The following is a 22,343-nucleotide window of genomic DNA, read 5'->3' as shown; positions in this document are numbered from 1 at the left end:
GTATGCTTTGTCTAAATAAACTATGAAACGATGCATTTTATGGTTATTAAACTAATGACAGCATAATATCAGGCATCAGGTACTTAAGAGTACTTATTTATTCCATTAATATGAATACATATACATTCCAACATGGTAACTTTTTTTTGCATGATTGAAATGTTTGTTAGCAAAATACAGTACATGAAGCATGAGGTGGAATTTCTTTTCCTTAATATATTTATATCTATGTACAGTTCAGATTATGTACAATTCTCAAGATAAACCATCCGTCGTACCACAGTTGTGGGCCCATACTGATGCTCTTAAAGTAAAAGCACTTCCAGAGAACAAAATAGACGATCCAGAACAAAACAACTACTCTAGCTGCACAGCACACAATGAAGTCGTGGTAATGACTCGGTAGCTACAATCCCTTTCTTTGTACATCACAGGTCTCAAACTCCTCGGATAACTTTCGATAAGCGCCATAATGAAGTATTCAATCCCAAAATCTGCAGAAGCATCTCAAACAGACATCCTGCTGATGTATTCAAGTAATATGGTAATGGGAGTATAGTGTTTGAATCAAGAGTTCCTTTAAGGGTGTTTCACTGCAATATATCGGTAAGTTTCTTACTGACGTTAGGACTATTTACAGGGATTGTTAGTATGATATTGCAGGCATGGAAGAGATTATACTTGGCAATTGCAAGGTTGCTGACCCTTAATGTGATGGTGAATTCAGTCAGTAGCAAGTAATAAAGCTACATCATCAGATACGTAACCACATCCAATAAATAAATAAATACATTCTATAGATGATACAGTTTACAGTACATACATTCCCTGAAATACATATGTACACATGCTTGCTTGTACCAGATGTACCTATACATGACTGATATTACACTGTATAGATAGCTATCTGCTGAAATGAGCATTTAAGCTGAAACGCTTTGAACAATGGTTGATAAACAAAAAAACATAAGGCTAGATATCTGAAGTGCCTACAAAACATGCATCTGTTTGACAGAATACAATGAGTTACTAAGTGGAGCCCCATTGTTTTCACATTTCAAACATTCTTAATGCTAGCATCTGATAGATAATGTTTAAAACCCAACATACGTGACATGTAAACCAGAAAAGTGCAAAAAAACATGAAAAATGAACAATTTACATCGCAAAAGGGCAAAAGAATGTATGGCACAAATTATATAGAGTGTAAAAAAATAAATAAATAAAAATGATCGCAATGAAATGCAATGGGCAATTTGTTTAGAAGAGAGTTACAGTGTCATATTTAGCATGTTAATATTTCATGTTCTTCTAAAATGTCCAAAACATGATGCTGTCAAGTAATCACAACCAACCGGTAAATACCTGGTCCTTTATCGCTCTACTTATCAAAACACCGCTTGTAAAAACGCTACAGTTCATCAAGCTACTTTTGAAACCGGTTGTCAAATTACTGATAACTCATGCCATCGGTTTAATGCTTTTCTTTTTATTTGCTCATTTTGGTTGTGGTTTTGCTCTCAGGACTTCCTGATCTGACTCTGGGGCAGAATCCTGTCCCGTGATTTACTGTTAAGTCACTGATTCGAGGGGGCGGGGAGGCCGAGCAGCTACTTGGTGATTGGCTGTGACCTCCCTCAAAACGGGAAGGGGAGGAGCTTAACGAGCGCTGCAAAGAGGAGGTGGTGGTGCGCTGGTAACGCGAAGTGCTGACGGCCAGCCCACCGCGCTCCTGCATGAGCTGAGAGAGGTTGTCCAAGAGGTCCGTGTCACCGGTGCTGCTAGCACGAATGCGGTAGCGTCTGCGTCTGAAAGACAATGGCGTTTAATATCACATTGATCATTTAGATGTACATTTAGGATTTGGTGTAAACCAAATTCACTAAAAAAAAACAAGGTGAGAATGAGAGTCAGTTGTTTGTGAATCAGACTAGACTGGTAACATTGTTTTTAATTTGCTTCAAAGAACCAGCTTTTTCAAACTCTTCATTAAAAGAACCAAAGTCATCCATTTCAAGAGTCAGACTACACCGGTTGTTCTGTATGTTTTTAATTCACTAAAAAAAGAACAGGTTAGATTACACTGCTTGTGCGTTATGTCTTTGATTTACTAAAAAAGAAATGTCTCATAAGAATTGTTTGTTTGTGAATCCGACTACACTGGTTGTATGTTTTTGAGTCACTAAAATGAATGGGTTCATAAGAGTCAATTGTTCAATCAGATTACACTGCTCATACTATATTTTGATTTACTAAAAAGATGGCTCATAAGAGTCATTTGTTCATCAATCAGATTACTCTGCTTGGGCTATGTCTTTGATTTACTAAAAAGAAATATCTCATTAGAGTCATTTGTTCATGAACATGAATCAGACTACACTGACTGAACTATATGTTTTGGATGCAGTAAAAAAGAACTGGTTCATAAGAGTCATTTTTTGTTAATGAATCAGATTACAATGCTTGTGCTATATCTTTGATTTACTAAAAAAAAAAAAGGTTCATAAGAGTCATTTGTTTGTGAATCAGACTACACTGGTTGTATGTTTTTGATTCATTAAAAAAAGGTTCATAGTCAATTGTTCATGAATCAGATTACACTGTTCATGTTAAATGATTTTCTAAAATGAAATGACTCATAAGAGTCATTTGTTTGAATCAGACTACACTGTTCACAAGAACAGTTCACAAGAGTCAGCTGTTCATGAATCAGATTATACTGATGGTGCTATATGTCTTTGATTTAATAAAAAGAAATGGCTCATAAGAGTCATTTGTTTGTGAATCAGACTACACTGGTTGTATGTTATTGATTCACTAAAAAGAATGGGTTCGTAAAACTCAATTGTTCATGAATCAGATTACACTGCTTATGCTATGTTTTTTAAAGAAATGGCTCATAAGAGTCATTTGTTTGTGAATCAGACTACACTGCTTGTATATGTATGTTTTTGATTCACTAAAAAGAATGGGTTCATAAGAGTCAACTGTTCATGAATCCAATTACAGTGCTTGTGTTATACGTCTTTGATTTACTAAAAAGAAATGGCCCATAAGAGTCATTTGTTTGTGAATCAGACTACACTGGTTGTATGTATGTTTTTGATTCACTAAAAAGAAGTTCATATGAGTCATTTGTTCGTGAATCAGTCTACACTAATTAAGCTACATGTTTTGGATTCAGTAAAAAAAAAAACTGGTTCATAACAGCTATTTATTCATGGATCAAATTACACTGATCAAACTCACTGTATTTGATTCACTAAAAAAAACCCAGCTTATAATAGTCATTTCTTTGTAACTTGGTGTTTGTCTAATAAGTCATTTGTTCATAAATTGACTACAAATTGGTCACTCTGTTTTTAATTTTCTAAAAAGAACAAGCTGGGTGTTCATGGACTATGTTGGACTTGTATTTTTGTTTTTGCATGCAGCACAGGCCACCTTCTAACTTGGTACATGATGAAAATATTCATTTTAAAATTCTTGCTCCTCTCACCTGTTTTCACCACCTGTGCGAAGAGGTGGTTTGCCTGGCGGCGGTCTTGGAATAAATCGTGCAGACAGCTGATCCGGCACTAGTGTGGGGCTTATGGGTCTTGGTATTTTACTCTTGCTCGACACTGAGGAGGAAGACAGAGAGAGTGGCTCCTCCGCCTGCCAGTCTGTCCCTCGAGAACCGGTGGGGAAGGTGAACTTGTCACGCAGAAGCGCTGAGGGGAAGTGCTCACATGACAGCGACAGAGATGGAGAAAGCGGAGCCGGAAAACCCCTACGGGTTGGAGAGTCCAGGTCACGGACGGGGATACGACTGGCTCGGGGTGAGAGTTCACGAGGTGATGCCGGAGCATCAACACTGTGTCCAGTCGTCTCACCCTGGTTGGGGGTTGAAGAAGGCCCACCGTCAGGACAGCCCGAGTCGCTCTCCACATCCTTGTCAGAGGCCTTGACAGAGATAATGTTTTCATCTAGCTTGTTAGGGCTTTTAGAGGGTGAAATAGCTGGCACGTGGTTGTGCTCTTTTTCCGCAGGGCCTGATGGATTGTCAGGCTGAGAGTCGTCTCCTGTCTTCTGCTGAGGCTGAATGGTCTGTAACACTGCACTGGATGACTGTGAAGGGAAAAACATTAGGAGACAGGACTTTATTAATGAAGCTCTGCAGGGAAAAACTTTTACACATCTGTTTTTCTTAGTGGTACCATCATCTGCTGAGCTCTGGTGAGATTTTTCTGAGTTCGAAGCTTCGTGTCAGCTTCACTTTTGGTCTATTGATGTCTCGATATACAGTAATGTATAAATCCAAGTTGCTGGCCAAAATCTGAGACATAGTGATGTTGCAGTGAAACCACTGCAATGCACCCATAAACGATCACTGCTTAATGCTAGAGTTTTCATTACACAATCAAACATACTTTAAGACATATTTGCAATATTAGCAATGTAAAAAAAATGCAAATATTGCAATGTGACCTTATTTGTCTAGAATTTTTAAAGGAGAAGTTCACTTCCAGAACAAAAATGTACAGATAATGTACTCACCCGCTTGTCATCAAAGAGGTTCATGTCTTTCTTTCTTCAGCCGTAAAGAAATTTTGTTTTTTGAGGAAAACATTTCAGGAATGTTATAATGGATGTTAGAATGTTATTATATATAATGGACTTTGAGTTTGAACTTCTAAAATGCAGTTTAAATACAGCTTCAAAAGGTTCTAAGCAATACGAGCCAAGGAAGAAGGGTCGTATCTAGCGAAATGATAGGTTTATTTCTAAAAACAAATTGACATTTTATATACTTTTTAACCTCAAATGCTCGTCTTGTCTAGCTTTGTGTGAACTGTCTATTCTGGTTCATGACATCTCATTTTCCCATCTCAAAATTGTCCTGCATTGCTGTTTTACCTTTCTTTGTAAAGTGTGTTTGATTCTCTTTGCATGTTCACTTTGTAAACACTTGGTCGGTACTTCTGCAGCGATGTAGGACGATTTTGAAGTTGGAAGAGCAAATGAGATGGGAGTTTTCGGCATACCCTAACTGTATTGACCTGGAATGCACAGAGTTCACGCAGAGCTAGACAAGACAAGCATTTGGTTAAAAAGTATATAAATTGTAAAAAATTTTAGGAAACAACCAATTGTTTTGCACCATTTAAGTCCACTATATGGAGAGAAATCCTGAAATGGAAAAAACTATTTCTTTACGAAGAAAGATATAAACATCTTGGATGACAAGGGGGTGAGTAAATTATCCGTCATTGTTTGTTCTGTAAGTGAACTTCTCCCTTAATACATCCACTTTAGAGATACTGACCTGCTCAAGATGAGTCCTGCTGAGGACCATTGACGCAGGCTGTACCGTGGGTAGCCGTCTTAATCCGGACAGTGCTATTACGCTAGGCAAACCTGGTAGTCTGGCGAATGGAGGTCCAGTGTGGCAGACACCTGTGTGGAAATCTACTGAACCACTTAGATAGCAAGCACGCTGAGGCAAGGGGTCTGACCAGGTACGAGGGAGGGCGAGGGGGCTGGAGGAGCGTGGTGAGATCCCTGAGCGTTCCTCCTCATCCGGTTTAGATCCTGCTGAACCGCTACCACCCTCAAGCTCCACTAAGACCCACTCCTGCGAGTCACCCTCTTGTGGGACGGGGCTGAGGTTGACGGCAACGTAACCGCTGCTGGCCGCACCCTCCTCGTCCTCCAACGAGCCCTGCTCGAGCCGACAGACAGACCTCTCTTGGGGCAGACCCGGACGTTGTTTCCCCAAACTAATAAGATGAAGAAGGAGAAGTGGTTATAAAGTTTCTAGAGACCAATTCACATTTATAAGAAAGATTATTAGGATTTTGTTTACTGACTAGGCCTCAAGGAAGCGTTCAATGGTGGGTTTGGGTTCAGGGGTCAGTCTCTTGTCTAGCCCCATGCTCTGACTATGGCGCATCCTTCTCAGTAGAGGAGCTACGCGGTCGATGAGCAAGGTCTCAGAGCGCACACGTCTGGGAGAGCCCTGTATGGAGCCACTGTTGGGGCTCTGGTTGCCCTCTTTGCTTCGCTCCTCCTCACTAGCCACCTGTATCAAAAACACAACAATTAATGTATGATTTTGAGATCCATCTTTTCACATCGAGGACAACTGAGGGACTCATAAGCAACTATTACAGCAGGTTCAAACACTCACTGATGCTCCAGAAGGAAACACAATGTATTAAGAGCCGAGGGGGTAAAAACTTTTGGAAATTAAAGATCAGGGTAAATTTTAACTTATTTAAATTTTCACCCCCTGGCTCTTAATACATTGTTTTTCCTTCTGAAGCACCAGTGAGTGTTTGAACCTTCTGTAACAGTACCGTCTGAATAGTACCTTTCTGATTAGTGGTTGAACGTGGTTAAGGTTTCGGTCGCGACTTTGCTCCATATCCTCCCAGACATCCACTCCCTGTGCAGGCTGCGTTGGGATGGGGGCACAATTATCCGCCTCACTGAGGCGTTCACCCTGAAGGACGTCCTCTGTGTTCTCACGCTGCAGATCGCCTGGGATCGCGGAGGCATTGGCCATGCTGGAAGGAAATATATTAATTTAACCATGTAGACCTCAAACATTTTATTCAGACTCAATTGTAGCATATTGCAGATGCTGGATATCTACCCCAAATATGCTGGCGTGAGGCGGGTCAACTGCTGGGCTGTGGTTGCCAGGGTTCCAACATTAAGTGTGTCCTCTGAATCCGTTCTTTCCCAGTCATACGGGTCGTTTTCCACCACATTGTAGTTCTTCATGCTGTTGTCAAAGACTGACATCAGGAGCTGCAACACATTGAGAAAGCATGTTAGTGGTTCATTTACAAAATCTATGGTCAAGAAAAGCTAGGTTCAGTACCTGATAATCCGGCTTAGTGTAGTAGTCCAGGTTGGAGATATGGTCGAGAAAAACGCTAAACTCATCTGGAAGGTGTTTGAGCATGAGGCGATGGTTGTACGTCTCCTTCATATTTCCGACCTGTTCCTGTATTGATGGCAGAACTGAGAACAACAGCAAATCTCTTATTGATTGAAAATTAAGATTGGAGCTGAACTTACTTTGTCTTTGATTTTTCTCCAGGGTAGCTGACCCACCATGAACTCCACAAGCATATAAAATAAAGACCACAGGTCATCATGTCGACCCATTTCCTTTTTTAAAAAAGAAAAATGTGCATTTTAGTGAAATATGAATAGGTAACATGACCTGCTGTGTATAAGACACCTGACCGGCATCCACCATTGGCTTAAGAATGTAAGAGAGAGAAGTTACCTTATTCTTGTGAGCATTAATTGAAGCGTAACGGACGGTTCCTCTGAATCCTGCCACTGGACGTGGCTTTAGACAAAAAGAAAAAAAAGAGAATGTGCAGACATAAGTAAACATACAGAAATACATTAGAGGAATAATTCACCCAAAAATAAAAATTCTGACAGTGCGCATTTTAAAAAAAATTCCTGACATCCACCACTAATTTTTTTGGTGCATTCATGAGAGTTTGAAATCTGGCATTCATGACAAAAGAAGAAAAAACAAAAACAAAAATCTGTTTTTTCACAAATTGTACATCACTACTTTTCTCATGAGCTTTGAATTTGGTGCTGTATGACTTTTTAATAGTTTCTAAGCACTGTATTTGCAAAAAGTAATTGCTTGGAATTTCTACTTTTGTGCTCCATGGAAGAAATAAAGTCTACAAGTTTAGAACGTCAAGATTTTCATTTTGGGTGCACTGTCCATAATATGAAATTTCACAAACAAGCTTTAAAAGATATCTGTGACTACTTACTGGACGGACTTCTTGACATGAGTTTGTAAATTGGCGTGCCAACCCAAAATCCAGCATATAACAGGTTCGGCACGTACTGGTAAGTCGTCCCATTGCGAAGTTAGACTATTTGAGAAATAAAAAGTTTTGATGACTAGTTTATACAGTCTAGAAAGAAAAAATTAAACCCTGTTAAACATGAATTATAGTCAACATTAAAAGTGCTTTTAGGGCCAGGGCTGTCTGTGAGAGAGCAGACTTTGTAGAGCACTCTTACGGGTTTGATGTCTCTGTGCAGGAAGCCAACAGAGTGAATGCTCTCGATGGCTTCTAAGATTTGTCGGCCCAGCCTGAGTGTGGTTGAGGTGCTGAAGGTGCCGCGGCTCATGTTGCGTCGAAGGTCTGCCAAGTTCCTTCCCTATATTTCAATGAACAAACATAATTTCAGGTGACTCAAATCAGGGTTGTCGTGTTTCTAGGGGTTGTGTGTGATAACGTCCATCAGTTTGACCCTTTGCAAAAACCCGCCCTCCTTGATGTATGGTTTGTTAGAATAGGACAATATTTGGCCAAGATAATATAAGATAGAACTATTTGAAAATCTGGAATATGAGAGTGCAAAAAAAAAATACTGAGAAAATCACCTTTAAAGTTGCCCAGATGAAGTTCTTAGTAATGCATATTACTAATCAAAAATTGAGATTTTATATATTTATGGTAGGAAATGTACAAAATATCTTTACTTAATATCCTAATAATTTTTGGCATTAAAGAAAAATCGATCACTTTGACCATACAATGTATTGTTGGCTATTGCTACAAATACCTGTGCTACTTAAAACTGGTTTTGTGGTCCAGGGTCACATTTACTTAAAGCACGAAATAAATAAGAATGAACATCAGAATGTATTTTATTTCAACCATGGAGAGACATCAATACACACAATTCAGAAATTCAGAAACAAGAACCATTTGATGCCCTACCTGAAGCTCCATAACCACATAGTTGAAGCGGTCATTGCGTCCACAGCCAACAAAACGACAAACATGGTCTTTACCTACAAAATGGGTCAAGATAAATATGGTTAATGTTATACAAATCCATATGTATTTCTAAGTAATTTTCTCCTTGTGTTTGCCAATGTATAATTGCCCATGATAGAGTAGCACAGCACATACAGTGCAGAATAACTCTTCATATAGCGTTTTCATGCTTGTTTTATATACATTATCTAAAAAAAGCATCAGTATCTTGAATGTCTGTTTTCATTTTTACCCTGAAGTCTTTTCAAAACCGCTACTTCCATCTTCAGGACCTGTTTGGGTTGCTGGGCAGACTCCACTTTCAGAGCCACACTGACTTGGTTGACCTGGTCCAGGACTTCATAGATCTCACCAAAACCACCCCCGCCAATTTTCTTCAGCTAGATAGGAAGAAGAAAAAAAATAAAATACCTGAAACAAACTACTGTACAATTTTTTTTTTTGGAAATGCTCATCAAGGCTGCATTTATTTATTAAAAACACAGTAATATTGTAAAATATTATAAGTTAACTTTTCTTTTTTTTTAAATGCAATTTATTCCTGTGATGACAAAGCTGAATTTTCAGCAGCCATTACTCCAGTCTTTAGTATCACATGTTCCTTTCGGAAATCCTTCTGATTTGCTGATTTGGTGCTCAAGAAACATTTCTTTTTATTATCAATCTTGAAAACAGTTTTGCAGCTGTATTTTTTTTGTGGAATCTGTGATACATTTTGTTTCTCAGGATTCTGTGATGAAAAGAAAGTTGAAAAGAACAGCATTTATGTCACTTTTGATCAGTTTGATGTATCATTGCTGAATAAAAACATCTGAACGGTAATATACTGTATATGGGCCATTTTACAGAATTGGTCCAAAGTCAGAGTTGGAAACATTTTGAAAAAAATGTGTCTTTTTCCAAAGAATTTGTATGTATGCAAATTGTTTAATATCCAAAGTACACATTTCTAGTAATTGTGCAGTTTACATAACAATTTACATAAGTGTAGTGTAGTGACAAGTTTATGGGATAACACCCAAAAAAACAAAAAACAAAGATGCCACTACCGATACACCAACAAATGTTTTGGTAGTGACACTTTTAGATACTTTTGAAGCTAGCTCAAAGATGCTAATCAGTACATGGTTAACTAGCACAGTTCTGAACCATTGTGCACATATAAAAACTAAATGTTATGGAATAACTCCCAAAAAATGTGTTTAAATGCAGAAAAAAGGTATTTGGGGTTAGGGTTCGGGACAGCCACCTCCTAATTGTAAGAACCCACTAAATGATGATTTTATATATATTAAACTTACTGATATTTTAAATATTATTGTAGGTTTCAATAGATAATAGAAAGATCTTAGTGAATATATAAGATTTGAATACTTAAATGGGACAGCAGTTTGCACCAATTCTGTAGAATGGTCCATATATTTTTCCCTCTTATAACGGAGTAGAAACAGCTTTCAAACTTGTGTCGAAGAACAGATGTTACACAGCAGTTCTGTTCAGGCATGAAATACTGTCCTGAAAAAACGTCCTAGAAAACAACACTTTTGTCATGAAATAAAATGCCGTGTCTCGTGACTATTTGTCAGCATGCTGTACAGTTTTCACTGCTGATGTCAGCACTGCTCAACACACCTGCAGTGTATTGTTTGACTGAGCCCAAAAGAAAAAAAAAACACTCCTTGCATGAATGAAAGTTTACATAAAAGAATCTGACAGCTATCAGAACATCTCTGCGAAACTAACAGTGAGTATTTGAATAGTCCTGAAGCCATGTCCTCCTAAATACAGCTCCTTCAAAACAACTCACCACTCTCCATCGTTCCCGGACCATGCTCCCAACGGCCAAAATATCAGTCTGCTCTGCTGACCCACTCATCCTGAGGCTCGAGAGTGGACTGAGCACACTCAGAGAAGATCTACACCTCACATCAGTGCGCACTAAAAAAAATAAAATAAATAAAAGTCGATTTTTAAGAAAGCTTCATGTAGTTGGAACTGCAGAAATTAAAAGCTCTAAAGGAATAAGGGAGATTCCCTACAGTGGCTGCAGAGACAAAAATAACAAAAGACGCATTTCACTGGCTCCATCCATATACTTAAGAAGGCATTCTGTAAAGGCACCCAAACTACATGAATCTGACCTGTCCTAAGGTTGCCTTTTGAGCTGAATAGGTAAGATTTGTATAAGAACCTGTCCTGATTTTTTATGACCGTCACTGCTAGGGTGCAGAGCAAAACTGACGGAGCTAAATACAGTCAAATCCTTAAGGAACAGGCTTACTGTAGGCCTGAAACAAGAATAAAATTCACTATATCTGCAAGACAGTGACTCAGGGAAATGTAATCTGTAAATCTATATAACAAAGACTACAAAATACTAGCTTACATGCATGCTTAGATGTAATAGAACTCATTTCTATGGCCTAAGAGGCTAAATAAAACATCCTGCAACTAATTACGTACACGCCTGTTGGAGTGGTAAACATGCATTATTTTGAGCAATACATATTTTAATATTTAGGCGATATATCTATTTTCTGTATATTATGTATGTGCATAAAGTGCCTTTTATATACTTGCTGCATACACTGTTAAAGTCTTATACGGTCATTATTTGACTGCAGTGTTGGTGAATTAAGCAGCCAAGACTTTCATGAATTGTTGCACTAGATCTTTTTATTAATTACTAACATTCTGACACACATACAACACTGTTTGAGTAATAAATCTAGAATGTCTAAAAGATATAAACACATGTAAAATTATGTTATGATGTTTTGTATCATAAAACATACATATATATTTGTGTGAGTGTGTTTACTGAGTGTTTCGTTTTGATTTTTATATGCATAAATATGCATAACTTTTCATATAACAAAACTGACGTGTATATTTTACATTTGAATACATTTGAATTAATTTGCACACAAATTATTGTCTTAGTCTTAAAAAGGACCCAACACTATTAAATGGCTTTTTCTCAGGGTTTAATCATTAAATCTGTACTGTAGTAGCAATACTATCATTTTTCCCCACCAGTCAGAACTGATGAATGGCAACCCAAAGCAACTGCCATACTAGCTGCATGCAGTACTGTTTTAATGAGGATCATGGTTGCAGCTGGCCTGTTAAATGTTTTTATTATCTGGCCCCTTTACTGAATTGCAGTCATTTTAGCTTATGCTAACATCCAGAAGCTATGCTGAAAACTGCCGCTGACTAGATGTTGGCTGAGGCTTTCCCTGTCCTTTCCGCATCCAGAGATAAAAGAGGGAGACATAGGACACAGGCTAGCTAAAGCTAAAGCATCAAAGCCAAATCACTAAACAAAACAGCGCAATGAAGCGACACCGCGCTAGCGAATTAGCCAAACTGAACATCGGCACCGCAACATACAGCTAGTATTTAACATACGGTTGCCAGGTTGCACATTGGCAACCCAATGTTGTGACAGCTGTAATCCCGCTAATAATGCGGACTAGCTCGCTAAGCGGACAGCACGCGTTCATTCAGGGACCCGGTGTGTACATTACCTCTGTCTGCAGCGGCGGTCCAAGATGTTTCCGAAGACTTCAGAACATCTTTTTTTCGTTCTACAGGCCATGGTGATATAAAATGTTGGACATAATAATCCCATAACGTGTTGAAACACAAAATAACGACTGAAGTTCACGTTATTTGCCTCACTTCTCTCAGCAGCGGCAGCGGCAGCGATGACTGAGCGAGCGTACCGACATGTGACGTCACATCTTGTCGAATGGGTTTGAGTCCAAACATCGTTTGGACTAATAATCACAATATTATTTAAAATAGTGGAAACAGTGTGGTTATCAATACAGACTGAACATTTACTATTACATTATTAAAATCAAAAGCTGTATCGTATTCCTTTATAGACCTGAGCTAACACAATAAACAGTTGTATTTAAAACAAAATAAAGAGTATAACTCATGTATTGCTAATTGTTAGCTAATGCTAACTAATGGATCTTTATTGTAAAGTGTTACCGTTTTTATAATTATTCGCATTGATGACCATTTTTTAAACTTTCCTTTAAATATTATGATATTATGCTCACGATGAACATTTGTTGTGTAAGAATATACATACAGTTGAGGCCAAAAGTTTACATACACCTTGCAGAATCTGCAAAATGTTAATTATTTAAACAAAATAAGAAGGATCATACAAAATGCATGTTTTTTTTTTTTTTTTTTTAGTGCTGACCTGAATAAGATATTTTACTTAGGATACATTTGCATATAGTCCAAAAGAGAAAATAATAGTTGAATTTATAAAAATAACCCAGTTCAAAGTTTACTTTTATAATACTGTAAACCTGAATGATCCACAGCTGTGTGTTTTTTCTTTTTAAGTAATAGTTTTTCATGAGTCCCTTGTTTGTCCTGAACAGTTAAACTGCCTGCTGTTCTTCAGAAAAATCCTTCAGGTCCCACAGATTATTTGTTTTTTCAGCATTTTTGTGTATTTGAACCCTTTCCAACGATGACTGTATGATTTTGAAATCCATCTTTTCACATTGACGACAACTGGGCGACTCATATGCAACTATGAAAGAAGTCAACTATGAAACACAATGCATTAATAGCCAGGGGTGAAAACTTTTAGAATTTGAAGATCAGGGAAAATTGAACTTATTTTGTCTTCTGGGAAACATGTAAGTATCTTCTGTAGCTTCTGAAGGGCAGTACTACATGAAAAAATATGATATTTAGACAAAATAAGAAAAATCTACACATCTTTATTCTGTTCAAAAGTTTACACCCCTGTCTGTCCTCAGTGTAAAAAGACGGATATAAAAATCATACAGTCATTGTTGTAAAGGGCTCAAATACACAAAAGTGCTATCACTAAACAATAAAACACTGTGGATCATTCAGGTAACAATAAATTATTAAAAATCAAGCTTATGTAAACTTTCAAACAGGGTCATTTTTATAAATTAAACTATTATTTTCTCTTGTGGACTATATGTAAATGTCTTTAATGTGAAATATCTATCAGTAAATATCTATATGTAATATATCAGTACTAAAATAACATGCATTTTGTATGATCTCTTATTTTGGTAAAATAATTAACTTTTTGCAGATTCTGCAAGGTGTACTGTATATATGTAACAAGATTTACATTGATGTACAACATTATCAAATTTGAAATTTATGCAGTTCAAAAATTTAGTTAGGAAATCAATATTCGTTTTGAATGCATTCAGAAACAGCAAAAGGGTTGTTACACATAATTAGATGTGACACACACATTATATTAGATTGTAATAATCTAATATAATCTATTAGTCACTGAATTAAACAGTTCTTTCCTCTTCATGTTTTCATTAGCAACAAACAAATGCATCCACAATGTACAAGAATGTGAGAGGAATTTATACATGTATGCAGAGGACAGATTTGTGAAATTAAACAGATGTCAGTTTAATACTTTTAGTAAAAACTACACTGTTTTTTGATACTAGGGTTCCTTCTATATTACGGTGTGAAAAAAGAATATTTACTGGCATTAAACTTAGCGCTACTTCCATATTTTTATAAACCAAAATTACATGGACTAACCTAAGATTTTCTTGTCAGTACACAATACCCGTTTCACAGATCACTAAAAAACCAATTCCTCAAATAATGGTTAAAGAAATAATGTCCTCCCAACAACAGCACATCATGTAAACAACAACAACAACAACTGTTTTTAAATGTATAAAACACAGGATTAAAAACTTTAAAATATCATTCTAAGGATTTTTGGCATTAGAATCATGTAAAAATGATTCCCTTTCCTAAAGTAAAAATTTGCATTCAAACCATTTTAAAACTGAGAAAAACTTGAGACATGCCCACAAAAATCATTTTAGGCAAAAAGTAGTGATGTTTCCCAAGTGTTGAATCAAACTCTAAAACAATACTAAAATGTGATTCTTTAAACAGTTAAAACTAAAACCAAAAATGCCTTTGTGGCCAGCATTTTGTTCAAAGTCCATTATTAGCTCTCATTTGCAGCTTTTCCTCCACCAATCAGTCTCTCTCTCTCTGGGGCTTCTCCCTCTTCTGCTCTCTGCTCTCCAGGGCAGCAGGGCAGTTTGGCCATCAAGGGCTTGTGGAGTCCATTGTACAGCGCTGTACCCACGAGTAGGATGATGAAGCCTAGAATCTGTAGGCCGTGGAACACCTCCCAACCCAGAGCCAAACTCACAACCCAGATGACCAGGGTACGCAGACTGTCCAGCACCATGCGAGTAGTGGCGCTTATTTCCTTGGTGACGCTGATGCCGGCGAAGTTAAAGAAGGCGATGCTCACGGTGTTGCCCAGCAGTGCCAGTAAAATGAGAGGCTTATGGCCAATCTGACAGAAGGCGTCCAGTGCGTCTTCGAGGACCTGCCGTGGGTTGTCTGCAAAACTTCCCACATGAATGAAGTACATTGGAATGAGGAGCAAAGAGAGGATGACAAACCCGAAAAAACCTAAGAAAGAGAAAGAAAAGAGAATGAAGACACTAAGAAATAGGAAGACAGTATATATATATAGTCACTTCATGAGCATTTTACTGTTTCTTGTGACAAAAACTATTGTCATATATACAAACAGAAACCTTTAGTTTAACTTGACAAAAAAAAAAAAAAAAACCTGTGACAAAAATATATTACTTAAATTTAATGATAGTACTACTACTACTACTACTACTACTAATAAAATTATTATTAAAATATAATTTAAGGATGATTTACCAGAAAAAAAATATTTATTAAATAAATAAAATGTTAATATTTCATAATAATAATTTAATGAAAAAAAAAAAATCAATTAATTAAATTAACTAAAATTATTCAATTAATAACAATTTTATGAAACCATTCAAATGGAATTCAGAAAACTAATGGAGAACTGAATTTGGTAAAAATAAAACTGAATTTGAAAAAGAAAAAAAAAAGTATTTTAATAGGGTCTTAAAAAATATTTTTTGTTAAACTTTTAATAAATTGCTGTTAAATTGTGTAAGTTTCATGATTTCAATTATTTGGACATGCTTTTTTTATATTTAATTTTAATTTAACCATTAATACAGAGCCTAGAAAAATTAAAACGAAAAAAATTGAATCCAGAAAACTTAAAACATTAAAAAAAATTAAAATTAGAACTCATAGGTCCCTAGCAGATGTTCATCATTAACATAAGCATATTTGGCTGCATTTTTCTGATTTCACAGTAACAATGAATAGATAGGATTGAGAGTGAAATAACCTCAGACAGTCAAAAAACACGATCACTCATTTGTAACGGCATTAACAGATAAACTCATCACAGACTTTAATGTGGGTTAAGATGAAAAACTAAGATCTCCTAAATAGGGTCTTGCAAACACCTTTGGTGATGACAATATTTGGTTGTAAGCCAATCAGCATTGTTTCATTAATCTATACTGCCTTTGATTGCTGATTTAATCTTATTAACAGTTAACCTTTTCTAGTAATAATCATAAACAATAAAGACTAAATACATGTTGTCGCAAGAATAAATTACATTTTAAAATATATTAAAATAGAAACACTTATTTACAGTTTTTACTGTATTTGTTTAATCAAATAAATACAGCCTTAGTAAGCACTGGAAGCTTCTTTCAAAAACATTTAAAAAAAAAAATAAAAATCTTACAGGCCCGAACTTTTTAAATAGTAGCACGTGATGTAAGATGTAAGAATCTATAATTGTTGCGATAACATTATTAATAAGTAGCATTAATATACTTTACCTTCAGTCCCAACAGCTTTCAGTGGATGCACATTGTGCTTGTAAACAAACTTCTCCTCCAGGACCATCTGGACTGCAACAATGATCTGTGCCATGATGATCAAAAGGTCCCCTATAAGACAAGATCCATAGATAATCAGTGCAACAGTCCAATCAGATAAAATGCAAGATACAATAAAAAAAAATAAAAAAAAAACAAAGAAAAAAATCCTTATATCCAACACATGAGAGGATTTTCTGATTTGCAAAGACAAATAATCATTACGTATGATTAAAAACATTGAGCAGCAGGTAACTACTGACCTGTGATAACCTCACTGAGCTTGTGTTCATTCCCATGGCCGTTCACAAAGTCAGCCAGGCCAACCACCACCAGACCAAGGATGGTGACTAGGATCCCAATCCACTGACTGGGCTGCAGTCGTCGTCCTAAGAACGCTACAGACAACAGTCCAGTGAAGATGATCACAGCTCCTCGCAGCATCTGAAAACTGGAGGCGCTAGTCATGTTCAGTGCTGGAGAAAGAAAACACAAGCACAGCACCTGTTAAAGTCAATACAAGAATAAAAAGAACAGATGTTTCAGCTAATATAAGTCTAACCTACCCTTTAAGGACTATTGACACAATATGCTTCACATGTTGGATACTCACCAACATACATGATGGATGTTCCCAACATGTCACAAACAGCAGGAGGGAGGAAAAGTAGGGGGTTGAAACTTTGGCCCGGATCCACTGTGGGCTCAGGTTTGCGCCGATCATGACAAAGGAGAATGTAGAACACCACCAGGCAGGACAGCTCTCCCAAAAACATTCCCACAGCCTGGAAGGGCAAGAAGAGGAGATGTGCGATAAAGAAATGAGTAATTTATTATTAAGATGCATGCAAGAAAAGCCACAGAGACGGGAAAAGTGATATGAAGACAAGGACGCAAGTCAAAAACAGTTCTCACTTTGACAAAACATAAATAACACTTTCAGTTCTGTTTCCTTAGAGGTACTGAAAAATAAAATGTGCCGAGAGGAAAGTTTGATGTGAATGGCGTGTTGTTATCTTGAGGATAGATGAATAGGATTACCTGTACAAAAGGGTGGGAGAAGGAATGGTCTGGATTACCATGACATCCTGGTGCAGAGAACATATCAGCCCATCTGGAAGACAAACAGATTCATTAAAGGTCATTAAATATGTAATCTTTTGATATTACAATTTATCCAACAGTAAATAAGGCAAACATTGGCTCAAAGATAGCTTAAGTTGGGACTGCATACAAATCTGTTTGTCTATTCGACATGATCAGGAAACTTGTTATAATTTTACATACACCTTGCAAAATGTTAACTATTTTACCAAAATAAGAACGATCATACAAAACACATTAAGAGCTTTTGAATTTGAAATTCAGGGTAAATTTAAGATTTTGTCTTCTGGGAAACAGGCAAGTATCTTCTGTAGCTTCTGAAGGGCAGAACTAAATGAAAAAATATAATATTTAGGCAAAAAAAAAAAAAAAATGTACACATCTTCATTCTGTTCAAAAGTTTTCACCCCTGGCTCTTAATGCATTGTGTTTCCTTTCGGAGCATCAGTGAGCATTTGAACCTTCTGTAATAGTTGTATATGAGTCCCTCAGTTGTCCTCAGTGTGAAAAGATGGATCTCAAAATCATATAGTCAGTATTAAAAAAAAAGTTCAAATACACAAAAATGCTGAAAAAAATTGAATTTGTGGGACCTGAAGGATTTTTTTGAAGAACAGAGGGCAGTTTAACTGTTCAGGACAAACAAGGGACTCATGAACAACTATCACTAAACAAACAAACAAAAAACAGCTGTGGATCATTCGGGTAACAACACAGTATTAAGAATCAACTGTATGTAACTTTCGAACGGGGTATTTTTTATAAATTCAGCTATTATTTTCTCTTGTGGACTATATGTAAATGTCTTTTTAATGTGAAATATGTTATTCAGGTCAGTACTAAATAAAAAATAACATGCATTTTGTATGATCCCTCTTATTTTGTTAACATAATTAACATTTTGCAGATATATGTAAACTTTTGACTTCAACTGTAATTTTTAGGCTACATTTAATTATGATAATTACTTAAAATCAACATTTCTCCTTATCCATTTACATCACACCCTGAAACTACAACATTAAAATGTAAAATCAGCCTTTCGTCTGCCAAAAACACTATAAGTTTAATAAGTAACTACGCTCATGGTACACTAATGTCATTTTCACAACCATGAAACGACAATGCGTGACTGACATAATGACAGTCATGCATTGTGTGACAAATAACAATCCATCACAGATTTTAACAACTTCTAGAGATGTAACAATATGACTTGATTGATTTAGAAAGACTTGGTTATAAAGAAGTGTGATTATGGGACTGTAAAAACAGTATACAAATGACGAAGTGTAAAAAAAACAGGGATGCATCACTTTAAGTGTCAGATTTTCACAAAGTGAAGTGTTGTATCAAATACCGTCTGCCTAGAAACATCAAGCTCCTGCTTTAGATACAAAGCTGTATCAGTTTACAAGTTACTTAACAGTATTTGTAGTAGACATCTTCTTGACTCAATGGACCAGCTGATTGTGATTGTAAGATATTTAACGCTGTGTTTGCACTATTGACCAACAGTCACAAGGATTTTGGTGGCAGAATTGCTGATTTTGCAGCACCAATATGTCACGACACGTCGGATCATGACAATTCCACGTGAGTTGTCTAATCATCTTGTCCTAAAATGTCATATTTTCAACTTCATCTGTAAATATTAATTGCATACGTTGTTATTGAAAGACATTTTAAAAAAGGATCATATGACTTTCACCTATTTTTTTGCATACACTAATTAACAAAAAAGGTCCAAATTCACTCTTTAAGGTATTAAGTTACACAATAAAATTACAAGCCTTCACCAAATAATAAAGACACGGTGTACAGTTTTGTGAAAGACAACGTGAAGACGTCCTTGTCTGCTCTATTAATAGAGGCACAAGTTTGGTGAACTAATAAAAGTAAGCAGATATCACATGTAAACAAACAGCATTTAGCGGGTGCGCGCTACTTACTTTGCGGATAGTGTGTTAATAGATCCTGTGGTGAGCATCAACCCGGCGAGAAAGAGCTGATATTTTGTCCAAGCCATGGTGAGTGTGGGATTGGGTGACCACGGACATCAGACACTAAAGCGATCTTGAGATTTGTCTTTTTTGCTGATGATGAGTACAGCTATCTAGACAGGTCGTTCCTTGTATGCAAATCACATGATGATGGTCATGTGACACACCAGCTGACGCGGTATTTCCGCAGATTTTCAAAGTAGATGTGCAAAGATCCTCTGCCTTTATATGATATATGAATCATATATGAGCGGCCAAAGCAAAATGCGACCAGAACAACACAGTAATTAAAAAAAAAATGAATAACTACAGTATGTTCGACTACGATGCATTTGTTTCCTGTCTTGTTGGTAAAATAAATAACAGTAAAAACGGATATATTTTACTTTACAGTATTAGATAAATAAAACTTATATAACTTGACTTATATATTGTGATTTTATTTTGTTTATTGTATTATTGTTATTTTTATTGTTAATAAATTCAACAAGTTTTATGCAGTTGAATATAAAAGTTCATTTACCGGGACCGGTTCGAGTCCTTCGGAAGCAGCCTTCGATATCGCACGCAGTTGTATTTGGCATTTGTTAATATTCCAGCAATTAACTTTATCCGTTTCATTCGCAAAATAACCAAGTGGTGGAGTGTAACGCATTCCTTAAAGGGGTCATCGGATGCACTTTTCATGTAATTTTTTCATGTTGTTTGAACATTAATGTGTGTTGGCAGTGTATGTACAAATCTACCCTATAATGATAAAAATCCATGCAGTGGTTTTTAATTAATCTGTAAAAATAATATCCCCTTTTTCCAAAACGAGCCATTCTCAGAGGCCACTCCCACAATAGTTGATTGACATGAGCGTCCCACCTCCACTGTTTCGATGCCGGAGCAGGGATGTAAATTAGACAAGAATATCTCAGATTGAGCGATTGAGGTGTTGTGTTGCTGGATGTAATAATGAACATAATGGTTGTCATTTACTCCCGAGATCGGAGACGCTGAAGATGCAGTGGATTAGGCTTATTTGTGAAGGGAATACCCTTTAGCATGCCAGTAGGTGGCGTCAAGATTCTTTTGTATGTTATCAGCGAGGCATTGAATCTTTCACTAAGAATCATTAAAAAAATAAAATAAAATAAAAAATAAATAGTCCGCCTCTTGTTCTCTTGTGTCTCTGGACTGCAAGGTAAGTTGTTTGTCCTTTTAACTGAAAACCTTTATTTAATTCAGTGTACCTTGATAGCACATGTACATCTCGGAGACATCTATTTGACGTCTGCATTTACATCTGCAAGACGTAGTTTGCTCATCTGCTTTATGTCTATTGGACGTTTCCTATCAGATGTCAAATAGACGTCTATTAGATGTCTTTAAGATGTTTATGATTTAGAATGTATGTAAAACTGACGTCTTACAGATGTCTGCCAGATGTTTGTACACAGCAGATGCTTTCCAGATCAAGAGATCTTTAACAGACATCTTGCAGACATATGTCTGCTATCTGGGTATATAATGAATTCTTATAAAAGATGTCTTTGTTCCAAATGTTTATGTTGCATTTGTGCGGTATTTGAATCACTTCAGTGACTCGAATCCTTTGAATCCATTTAGCAAAAAGATTTGTTCAGATTCATTCGCTAAACTTTTAGCACACCAATAGGTGGCGTCAAGTTTCTTGTACATTATCAATGAGTCACTGAATCTTTCACTCAGAATCTTAAAAAAAAACCCAATAAGTCCTTAATGACATAAACAATGGAAAATGGAAATTTTGTCATTAATCACTTACTCCCATGTCGTTCCAAACCCGTAAAAGCTTCGTCTTCGGAACACAATTTAAGATATTTTGGATGAAAACCGGGAGGCTTACTGTCCCATTGACTACCAGGTAAATACCACTGTCAAAACCCAGAAAAGTATTAAAGACATCGTCAAAAAAGTGCACCTGCCATCAGTGGTCCAATCTGAATTTTATGAAGTGACGAGAATACTTTTTGTATGCAAAGAAAAAAAAAAGATTTTATTCAATAATTCGTCTCCTCCGCTTCCTCCAAGCATGCCATACCAAATGGGACAGTCACAAGCCTCCTGGTTTTCATCCAAAATATCTTAAATTGTGTTCTGAAGACGAACAAAGCTTTTACGGGTTTGGAACGACATGGACGTAAGTGATTAATGACAAAATTTTCATTTTGGGGTGGAGTAACCCTTTAATTAACATGTCTTGTTTAAAGTTTCTCAGGTAAGTTGTTTGTCCAGGAGGTCGCAATACATTATGGTCTGAGCTTCATAAGAGAAATGAATCATGAGAGTGAACTAAAATGATTTGCCCACTTAAATAAATAATAAAAAAAAGATTTATAGTTTTATTTAACATACATATTATGGCAAGCCATAACATTGAAACATTTAAATCTTTAAACCATACTATCTATTTGTAGTACTAGTAGTAACTAGTATTATTATTTATTATGCTTTACTAGTTAAGAAAAATAAAAAAATAGTATTTAGGTTTAAGGATTTAATGTTAAATTGACTTGCCATATGTCAGTGTATTGCAAATGACAGGCACACAAGGTGACGCTGTC

General features: G+C 36.4%; 2 protein-coding genes across 2 annotated transcripts; both read right to left on the bottom strand.

Moving 5' to 3' along the window:
• Positions 1 to 75: 75 nt before the first annotated feature.
• On the bottom strand, positions 76 to 12,565 carry ttbk2b (tau tubulin kinase 2b). The gene is made up of 15 exons (XM_051139180.1): positions 12,359 to 12,565; positions 10,633 to 10,763; positions 9,058 to 9,205; positions 8,766 to 8,839; positions 8,059 to 8,199; positions 7,803 to 7,907; positions 7,286 to 7,351; positions 7,072 to 7,164; positions 6,872 to 6,997; positions 6,641 to 6,798; positions 6,356 to 6,551; positions 5,853 to 6,064; positions 5,309 to 5,762; positions 3,500 to 4,110; positions 76 to 1,808 (listed from the first exon to the last, which is right to left on the bottom strand). The coding sequence occupies exons 2-15, from the start codon at positions 10,699 to 10,701 to the stop codon at positions 1,490 to 1,492; spliced, it is 2,772 nt and encodes a 923-aa protein (XP_050995137.1). The 5' UTR covers positions 10,702 to 10,763; positions 12,359 to 12,565; the 3' UTR covers positions 76 to 1,489.
• A 214-nt stretch (positions 12,566 to 12,779) lies between these two features.
• slc35f6 (solute carrier family 35 member F6) lies at positions 12,780 to 19,894 on the bottom strand. The gene is made up of 6 exons (XM_051139544.1): positions 19,702 to 19,894; positions 17,687 to 17,759; positions 17,259 to 17,430; positions 16,909 to 17,121; positions 16,607 to 16,717; positions 12,780 to 15,320 (listed from the first exon to the last, which is right to left on the bottom strand). The coding sequence occupies exons 1-6, from the start codon at positions 19,776 to 19,778 to the stop codon at positions 14,842 to 14,844; spliced, it is 1,125 nt and encodes a 374-aa protein (XP_050995501.1). The 5' UTR covers positions 19,779 to 19,894; the 3' UTR covers positions 12,780 to 14,841.
• Between the last annotated feature and the right edge of the window lie 2,449 nt (positions 19,895 to 22,343).

Source organism: Labeo rohita, chromosome 20, assembly GCF_022985175.1.
Source record: "Labeo rohita strain BAU-BD-2019 chromosome 20, IGBB_LRoh.1.0, whole genome shotgun sequence".
Taxonomy (NCBI): domain Eukaryota; kingdom Metazoa; phylum Chordata; class Actinopteri; order Cypriniformes; family Cyprinidae; genus Labeo; species Labeo rohita.
The sequence above is the reverse complement of the archived record's forward strand: the minus strand, read 5'-3'. Positions and strand labels throughout refer to the sequence as shown.

What these genes read in the sequence shown, in the direction of transcription:
- ttbk2b (XM_051139180.1), bottom strand. Translation starts at nt 10,701, where the DNA reads ATGAGTGGGTCAGCAGAGCAGACTGATATTTTGGCCGTTGGGAGCATG. An exon ending in ATGTGGTTATGGAGCTTCAG is followed by an intron (nt 8,200 to 8,765) that starts GTAGGGCATCAA and finishes ATTGAAATATAG; the next exon opens with GGAAGGAACTTGGCAGACCT. An exon ending in TGCACAGAGACATCAAACCC is followed by an intron (nt 7,908 to 8,058) that starts GTAAGAGTGCTC and finishes TTTCTCAAATAG; the next exon opens with TCTAACTTCGCAATGGGACG.
- slc35f6 (XM_051139544.1), bottom strand. Translation starts at nt 19,778, where the DNA reads ATGGCTTGGACAAAATATCAGCTCTTTCTCGCCGGGTTGATGCTCACC. An exon ending in ATTAACACACTATCCGCAAA is followed by an intron (nt 17,760 to 19,701) that starts GTAAGTAGCGCG and finishes TTTGTCTTCCAG; the next exon opens with ATGGGCTGATATGTTCTCTG. An exon ending in GCTCAGTGAGGTTATCACAG is followed by an intron (nt 16,718 to 16,908) that starts GTCAGTAGTTAC and finishes CTTGTCTTATAG; the next exon opens with GGGACCTTTTGATCATCATG.